Source organism: Panthera pardus, unplaced genomic scaffold (assembly GCF_024362965.1).
Source record: "Panthera pardus isolate Hobbes unplaced genomic scaffold, ASM2436296v1 HiC_scaffold_1, whole genome shotgun sequence".
Taxonomy (NCBI): Eukaryota; Metazoa; Chordata; class Mammalia; order Carnivora; family Felidae; genus Panthera; species Panthera pardus.
The window spans coordinates 68,575,071-68,582,861 of record NW_026526654.1 but is presented as its reverse complement, the minus strand read 5'-3'; the positions used below and the strand labels follow the sequence as shown (position 1 = coordinate 68,582,861).

General features: G+C 42.7%; 1 protein-coding gene across 2 annotated transcripts; it reads right to left on the bottom strand.

The window, feature by feature from the left end:
• Positions 1 to 437: 437 nt before the first annotated feature.
• LOC109265954 (uncharacterized) lies at positions 438 to 6,539 on the bottom strand. 2 transcript variants are annotated; one of them, XM_019447591.2, is made up of 3 exons: positions 6,213 to 6,539; positions 5,670 to 5,824; positions 438 to 641 (listed from the first exon to the last, which is right to left on the bottom strand). In XM_019447591.2, exons 1-3 carry the CDS (start codon positions 6,231 to 6,233, stop codon positions 554 to 556), a joined length of 264 nt encoding a protein of 87 aa, XP_019303136.1. In that variant the 5' UTR covers positions 6,234 to 6,539; the 3' UTR covers positions 438 to 553. The 2 variants fall into 2 exon arrangements, with proteins under 2 accessions (XP_019303136.1, XP_019303135.2); XM_019447590.2 differs by lacking the exon at positions 438 to 641 and adding an exon at positions 4,132 to 4,710.
• Positions 6,540 to 7,791: the final 1,252 nt, after the last annotated feature.

The following is a 7,791-nucleotide window of genomic DNA, read 5'->3' as shown; positions in this document are numbered from 1 at the left end:
AAAAAAATTGCCACCAAAAACCAGTTACACTGAATGGAGAATGATCACACTTTTTTTCCTGTCAAAAAGCAATTCTAATTTGATTGATTGATTTGGCAATGAAGGCTGTTTTTACCCTGAGGTGATATAGAAGGTATTTTTCATAAGTTTGGTGAGCTCAGTCTGCATCTATTTAACTTTTTTAAATGTTTATTTATTTTTGAGAGAGAGACTGAGACAGAGACAGAGCACAAGTAGGGGAGGGGCAGAGAAAGAGGGAGACACAGAATCCGAAGCAGGCTCCAGGCTCTGAGCTGTCAGCACAGAGCCCAACCAGGGCCTGAACTCACAAACTATGGGATCATGACCTGAGCTGAAGTCGGATGCTTAACGACAGACTGAGCCACCCAGGCGCCCCAGTCTGCAACTATTTAAAGCACATAACATATGTGGGAACGTTCAACCTTCACAGCTGTGAAATTGATGATACAAATTCATACGTCTGTGTTTTCAAAAATATGCAAGAGGGCACATGATTGTTCACAATTATTTTAGGGGGTTTATGAGCGAAGTCTCAGGGCCCCTGGACCTTCAAGCTCTCTCCAAAGGAATCAATGTTGAGAAGTTTGTACACACTGCTGAGTTGAGATTCCAGGTTTGCCCTGCAGGGAGCAGCATTGGTAAAATGTTATGAGGCTGTAAAAAAAAAAAAAAAAAATTTTTTTTTTTTCCTAACTGCTGTTTCTAGGCAAACTTTCCTCTTTTGCCTTCAGGTAATTTTAATTAGAGTAAGAATGAGCGTCAGTGTTTGTGGCCTTGAGGAGAGTAGCTGTTTGACCAGAACGGAAATACAAAAGGCCTATGTATCAAATACCTGTTTCTAGGGCTGACACAGTATTCTTTTTGCTTTTCATTTTTTACTAATTTTTTTCCCCCAGCGTCTAATAGTTCCCAACACCAAATGGGTGCTCAAAAAGTGTCTGATGGAAGAACAGTTACACTAGTTCCAACTCCAGGGAAGCTTTTGGTTGAACACACAGGATAATTGCAGGTCTAGAAGACAGTGGCAGGGCTCACCTGGTCCCTAAAACCCACCTTGCTCAGACTGCTTGAGTCCAACACTCCTCAGGGCGGGCACCATCTATGATTTAAAAGGACTTTGCACTGGGTGGCCCAAAATGAGACTACAGCTGTTTATAGTTCTCTCGGTGACTCCAGGAAATTATTTTCTGATGCATTCCTCTAAGAAAATCATGTCATTTCCTTATTGCCGGTTAATTTTGGCCAGGCCTTGAATAAATGGCCGAAATTTTAAATTTAAAGCACAGGTAAAGCACGTAGACAAATAATCCATGATTCACCTTGTACATTGCTGTGTCAGCATTTGAAATCTTCTTTCAAAGATGAGACAGGGAAGGGAGATCAGGTTGAAAGAAAAAGCATGACTTAATGAGCTGTGACTCTGAGGTTCTCAGTTCCTCTTTCCAACAACACACCCACTCCCTGCGGTGATCTTCTCCTTCCCGCCCCTTCCTCTTTCTCTGGAGGTAAAAACTGCCTTCAGGCAAGTTTTAATATGTGGTTGTTTGTTGCTTCCACTAGGGCATTGGAATATTTGTTTAACTGCAATTGAAATAAAAGGTTATGCTCCTAAAGAAGGAATTCCAGTATCAGGGAGAGGAGACTGAGGCAATTTTTCCACACGGCGGGGCTCTGCAGCTGTTGCTGAAACCACCCCCTTCACTCCCCTGTGACCCCCCCCCCCACCCCTCCTCTCACGGCAGGTGTAAAAGGAGCCCTTCTTGCAGCTGCCCTTCACCACCTTGGTATCTGCAGAGTGTTAATTACAAGGGACCTAGTGCTTTCAAGGGATTGAAAGTTACAATTAAATATACAATAAAAACCACAGATTACTTTCTACTACCAACCAGTCGCCTTGTTTTTTCTAAAACAGGAGCCTATCAAAGTACCTGTGTACATATGCATATGTATATATGTACATATGTGTATATACTATGTAAGCATACAGTTAACTGCAAAAGTATAAGGCTTACTATATCAGGAACTGTATAACCTGCCAGAAAGGATCTATCATCACCACCACCAAAGGCAAAGAGTTATTGATTAAACCCTCATATTCACATGACATTTCCCTGAGCAAACAAAACAGCTGGCAGCTCTCGCTGAGTTTACCATGTGTGGTAACACCAGCGTGAGCCCTTCCATAGAGGGAAAAGGCAGACTGAGAAATGAACAGTAGGGCCAGGCAGCTGACTAAATCAATGAAGACATGCTCACTCTGTGGTTGAATCTACAGGATGCGAGTGTCCACACTGCATGACATCACGGACTTAGCTCTGCCCTTTCTCTTCACATCCTCAGGGACATAGACCAGTTGTGATCCTGACCCACCGGCAAGCTGGCTTATTCAGGCATTGGCTTATTCCAAACTAAACCCTTGGCTTCCTATTTCTAGATGCTAACACCAGGACTCTGGTAGCAAGGTGCAATGGGCTGAATACTTGTGTGCCCCTCCTCCATTCATTTGTTGAAATTCTAACCCTTGGTGCGATAGTATTAGAAGGTGGGGCCTTTGGGAGATGTCATTTTTCTTATATGGTTGTGATGGTGAAGCCCTCATGAACCAGATTCATGCCCTTATGAAAGAGACCCCAGTAAAGCTCATTGTCCCTCTGCCAGTGAGAAGAGGGCCATCTATGAGCTAAGAAGCAGGCTCTCACCAGACATTATACCTGTAGCATCTTGCTCTTGGACTTGCCAGCCTCCAGAACTGTGAGAAATAAATGTTTGAGTGTTTAAGACACTCAGTCTCTGATATTTTTGTTATAGCAGCCCGAATGGTCTAAGACACAGATAAAGGCAGTGTTCAGGGTCCCAGAAACTAATGCTGTCAGTCGGATACTGAAGAAAGTGACCACAAAACTGGTGAAATGCAAGTTTACAAAAAAAGTTGTTTCCAGTTTACTGTTGACTGGAAAACTCAGCCTTGGCCCACCTTAAAATGGAGGCATTGCCTGAGTGTTCTGTAAGTCAGGAGGGTGAGAGGGAGGAGAGTCAGAAAGGGCCACCATCTGTGTTCAGTTTCTTACTTGCTTTGCTTCACCCCCTATAAACAGAGGGTTAGTTCCAGAAATACCAGAGAGATGGCATTTAAAGTTTCAGGAGGAAACTCTGAAGGTTAAAACCCACATCCTATGCCTCAGCATCTGCCAGGGACTGCCCAGAATAACCTGTGTCCATAGGAAGGGGCACCACCTGCCCCCCGAGACAAGGGGTCTCCAGGTACTTTCTCCGTGGGTCAGACTCAAGGAGGTTTGGTGACCCTTGGGTGTGATACTGGTTTTGAAGGTGTAGGGATGAGAAATTAGTTGAAGAAGAAAAATGTCACCCCCATATACCCTCTCCCCAGAGGAATTAAAACCTAAGAAGGGGCTCTAAAGAATACAAGTGTCAGAGATGATAAGACACAGACCTTGAGCTTAGCATTTGATTCTTGCTTTGTTTTGTTTTGTTTTGTTTTGTTTTGTTTTGTTTTTTTGGTTGTCTATGGTTTCCTCAGACCAGACTCTCAAAGGGAGACTGAAATTCACATAAATTCTTAAAATAAAACCAATTTAATTCTATCATATTTAGAAAAATTAGTGTATGTCTTACAATATTCTCAGAAGGACACAGGGAAGGCTCTTTCTTACCCCCCAAATAATAAAGTGATTGAATTCACCAAAGACCAGGAATCTCTTTCTCTCCCCCTCACTATCTCACTGTATATATATATATATATCTATATATGTATATCTATATATCTATATATATGTCTATGTAGATATATCTATATATATATACGTATATATAGATATATATCTGAAGATAAAGGATGTTAATGAGCAGTGAGCAGCACCTTCAGTTACTCCTATGGGGCATTTTGCGTCATTATCTCCCCTAAACCTAAACCTCACAGAAAATCATGTGAGGAAACCAAAGCTTAGAGAGGTTGTGAGTTTCCCAAAGTAATAAGATCAGGCGAGATCAAACCTAGATCTGTTGAGCCAGAAGCCCCTGGCTTTAACTGACTCTGCTACACCAGTTCCCTGGACTCATTAAATGTTTGTTGAGCAAAATAAAATCCCGTAGAGAGCTTCAAAAAGAGGAAAAGGACGTTGCATCCCGCTGCTGTCAGCCTCTGTAAATGAAGATTACTGGTAAATACACTATCTGTGGTATAGTTAACATATTATTTCCATCTGTGTCTTTGAGGGAAGAAGGGAAGGAGGCAGGAGAGGGGAGAAGGGAGAAGGACAGGCCCTAAAACAGCTTGAGCTCTCGGACGTATGTGCAGTTTTCTTTCCCACTAGGTAAATGGACAACATGTTTTTTGGGAGAAAAGTCAAGCCATTCCCCCATGACATATCTCTTCCCCTTAGAACAGCTATTTCTTTCAGAGGGAGAAGAGTTATCCCTGCAGGCAGGGTTAAGCACCTGGTCTCACAAAGGATTAGGAAATCAGAGATGTAATCTTCCTCATTGTGAAGACCCTTGGCAGGGCAGGTGCATGAAGCAGTTCCCTGGTTTGCAAACTTGAAGAATTTGAGTGCTGGCCAGAATACTGCTGAGGAGCTTCCTCTTTCCTGATGGCGTGGCTGAGTGCCCTTACTCCGGGGATTCTGGCAGCCTGGTTTCCTGGCCAGATGTTTCTCATCCACACCTGTAGACCTTAGGAAACCAAGGGTGACCTCAGTAGGCATGGCGTTGATTTCCTTCCCACCACTGCCCTTGAGATGTGGTAACTGAATGAACATCCACACCAGGACCATCCACTCAAACAAGCAGATCAGGGAGGGAAACTTCCTCACTTTAGTCAGCAAGTCAGCTGTTGGGTTACCTCCTGTCACATCTGGTCAGAGGACAGGGTCATCCATTCAGTGGATCAGGCTGTGTTCTCACAGCATGGTGTGGTTGGGCTTATATCTCATGGCTCACCCAGAAGTATGGATTTGATTCTTAAGCGATAACCCCAGAGCCTGTGCGAGACCAAGGAAGCCACCCATTTAGGGTCATTGGACATTGGATTAAGCCAAACCATTGAAGAGCTGCCTTTGTGCACTACATATTATCCTGGCCTCTCTTAAAAGCTATTTCATATACTGCCACTTTTTGTATCAAGGGATGTTATATCAGCCACATGACAATTTCTGTGATAACCACCGTACAGATGCTTTTGAGGATGTGGCCAAATGCACCTGACAGCACTGATTCTCCTTCTCAACCTCATAGGAGAAATGTTTCTCAGTTTAAAGAACCAGAAAAATGTATATTTCTCCTAAGTGTTAACATGTGATTCTCCTCAGCATTGTGAATCTTGTAGCTTGTAGAATTCCCCTCTTTGCTTTGGATGCTGGGAAACTCAAAGACATATTTTGCCTATTCCCAACAACTTGTACAGCACCTTGTAGCATACATTTTCTGTACATGCTTTGCACTTGTGTTCATCTTATTTCCCTTCCCTTGTTTTCCTTTTGCCCTAACTGCTTCATCTCTAAGTTGTTGCTTATCACATGAGATGTATTCTAAAGGTTTCCTATATTAGAGCAGATAACTGCAGTAAAAAAAAAAAAAAAAAAGACTCTAAATGACTGCAGTGACTGCAGTGAAAAAGGTTGACTTCTGCTTACCTGAAGTCTAATGTGGATGTTACTTGATGATTCCCTGCCAAGTGGGGGACACAGGAATATACGTTCTTTAGCTTTGCTGTCTTTAGCATGTAGCCCTGCAGTGACTGCCAGAGGTAGAAAGATGGGAAGCACGTCAGGCCCTTCACTCCTTCAGCCTGGAAATGACACACACCATTACCTCTAACATTCCATTGGCCAGAATTAGTCACTCAGACATAAAGCACTGGGAAATATTGTTCCCAATTGGGCAGCCACTTCCCCAAAACAACAGTAGATGGGAGGGAACACAAATCCTTGGTGGTCAGCTACTGTTTCTGCCACACTCTCTAAATTCCCTCTGGAAACAAGAAAATTAAACAAACTCAATAGACTTTAGAGAAAAAGGAAATCTCTCTTCTTGCCAAAGAACAGGATTATCAATTAAGAAATGACCAAAACTGGGAAGATCTATGGTGGGACTGACTCTGTGCTGGGTATTAGAGGTGGCACAAAGCATGAGTTATAGTTCTTGCCTTCAAGTTGATTATAGGGTTTCACACACACCTTCCACACTTCTGCTTCCATGGTTGGAGATGTGGCAGTTCTCAAAACCAGTCTGTAGTGGAGACATCATTCTATAAGGTCTCTCCCCTGCCCTCACTGAACTCTGTAAAGAAAAGGGTCAGATGCAGCAAGGAGCTGGCTCTGCCTGTGGAATAAAAGCAAGCCCTTCGGTAGCCACCTTTGAGGTGGCCAGTGGAAAGTAAGGAGGCAGGGAGTCTTCATTTCATTTCTAGTCTTCACTCTGAGATGACCTTGGTTAAGGGTTTAATTTCCTCCTGCCTGGATTCCTAGTTTGCAAATTGGAGGTAATGATATTTGCCTACCTTGCCTTCAGGATTAATTAGTGGTTGTGTTGCACTTTGAGCCTGCAGATGAAAGGCTTTTATGTGATCATAGTACATCATCATCATCACCATCATCATCATCATCATGACCATTGTCATCATCGCCATCATTACCTTGTGTCCTAAAGATAAAATGATGGACTTCCCACTCAAAGTTTCCAAGACACTTGACCTTTCTAACTTTTCTAACCTCTTCTTCTATGCTTTTTAAAGGATTAATCCACTTTCCTCTTCTTCTTGGCCATGTTGCCAAGGACTGAGAAAGTGGGAGCTAATCATACCTTCTTAGAGACCCATGTTTCACACACTCTAACGTGACAGTGCCTTTCTCCCAACAATCAAGCCTAGACATTTCAACTATACTCCAAATCCAGAATATAAGAGATCCATCAGAAACAGAAGGAAGGGAAAATTTTTAAGGAAACTGTTTTAAAAATCTCAGAACTCCTTAAAAAGTAATTTTTCCTCCCAGAACGTCTCACTAAGTAAATTGACCTTTTCTCCTTGCTAGATTACATTATAAAGAAGAGAGCTATTTCCTTTCAAGTCAGTACTCTGGGCTGATCCCATATCCTCTAGAGCTTCTCAGTCTCTAAACTCAACAGCAGTTCAAATTCTGACTCAAAAACTGGAACCTTTTCCTGGGGAGATTGGAGGACTTTTGGTGACATTCTGCTTTTGAAAGTGGGGGTAGGACCAGAAGTAGTGTGGGCTGTGAAGTGATAAAAGCAGAACCAAGCAGGTACGTTCAGTTTCCCTGCTATGTAGATTTAGTGTTCTGGATCTAAGACCAAGGATGGTGAAATCAAGTGGGGACTTTACTAAGCACTTCTAGTCCCCAGGACGAGTTTAGCTGAAGTCTTGTTACTTGTGGGAAACCATTAAAATCAAATTGTTTCCCAAGCTGGTGGAAGCCTCTTCACTTTTTGATGCAGGTGCCACTTCATTTCACATTAGTGTTGAAATGTGAAAGCTGGTCAGGATTGGAGGAGCTGGAATGACTCAGTTACTCCTATGATCCCAGCCCCAACTTGTCTTCAGCGAACAATGGCAAGTTGCACAAGGGGATTGAGGTTTTGATTTCGAGTTTGTGACTCACATGCTTTGTCGGGCAATAATGATAATAACCAACATGTTTACAGCTCTTCCTGTGTGCTAAATATTGTTCCAGTCCCTTTCTATGATATAAGTCATTAATTCTCAACGGACCTTAAGGAAGCAATTTCTTTTATAAC

What these genes read in the sequence shown, in the direction of transcription:
- LOC109265954 (XM_019447590.2), bottom strand. Translation starts at nt 6,233, where the DNA reads ATGGAAGCAGAAGTGTGGAAG. An exon ending in TGGAAGCAGAAGTGTGGAAG is followed by an intron (nt 5,825 to 6,212) that starts GTGTGTGTGAAA and finishes TGTCATTTCCAG; the next exon opens with GCTGAAGGAGTGAAGGGCCT. An exon ending in ACATCCACATTAGACTTCAG is followed by an intron (nt 4,711 to 5,669) that starts GTAAGCAGAAGT and finishes TGGTTTCCTAAG; the next exon opens with GTCTACAGGTGTGGATGAGA.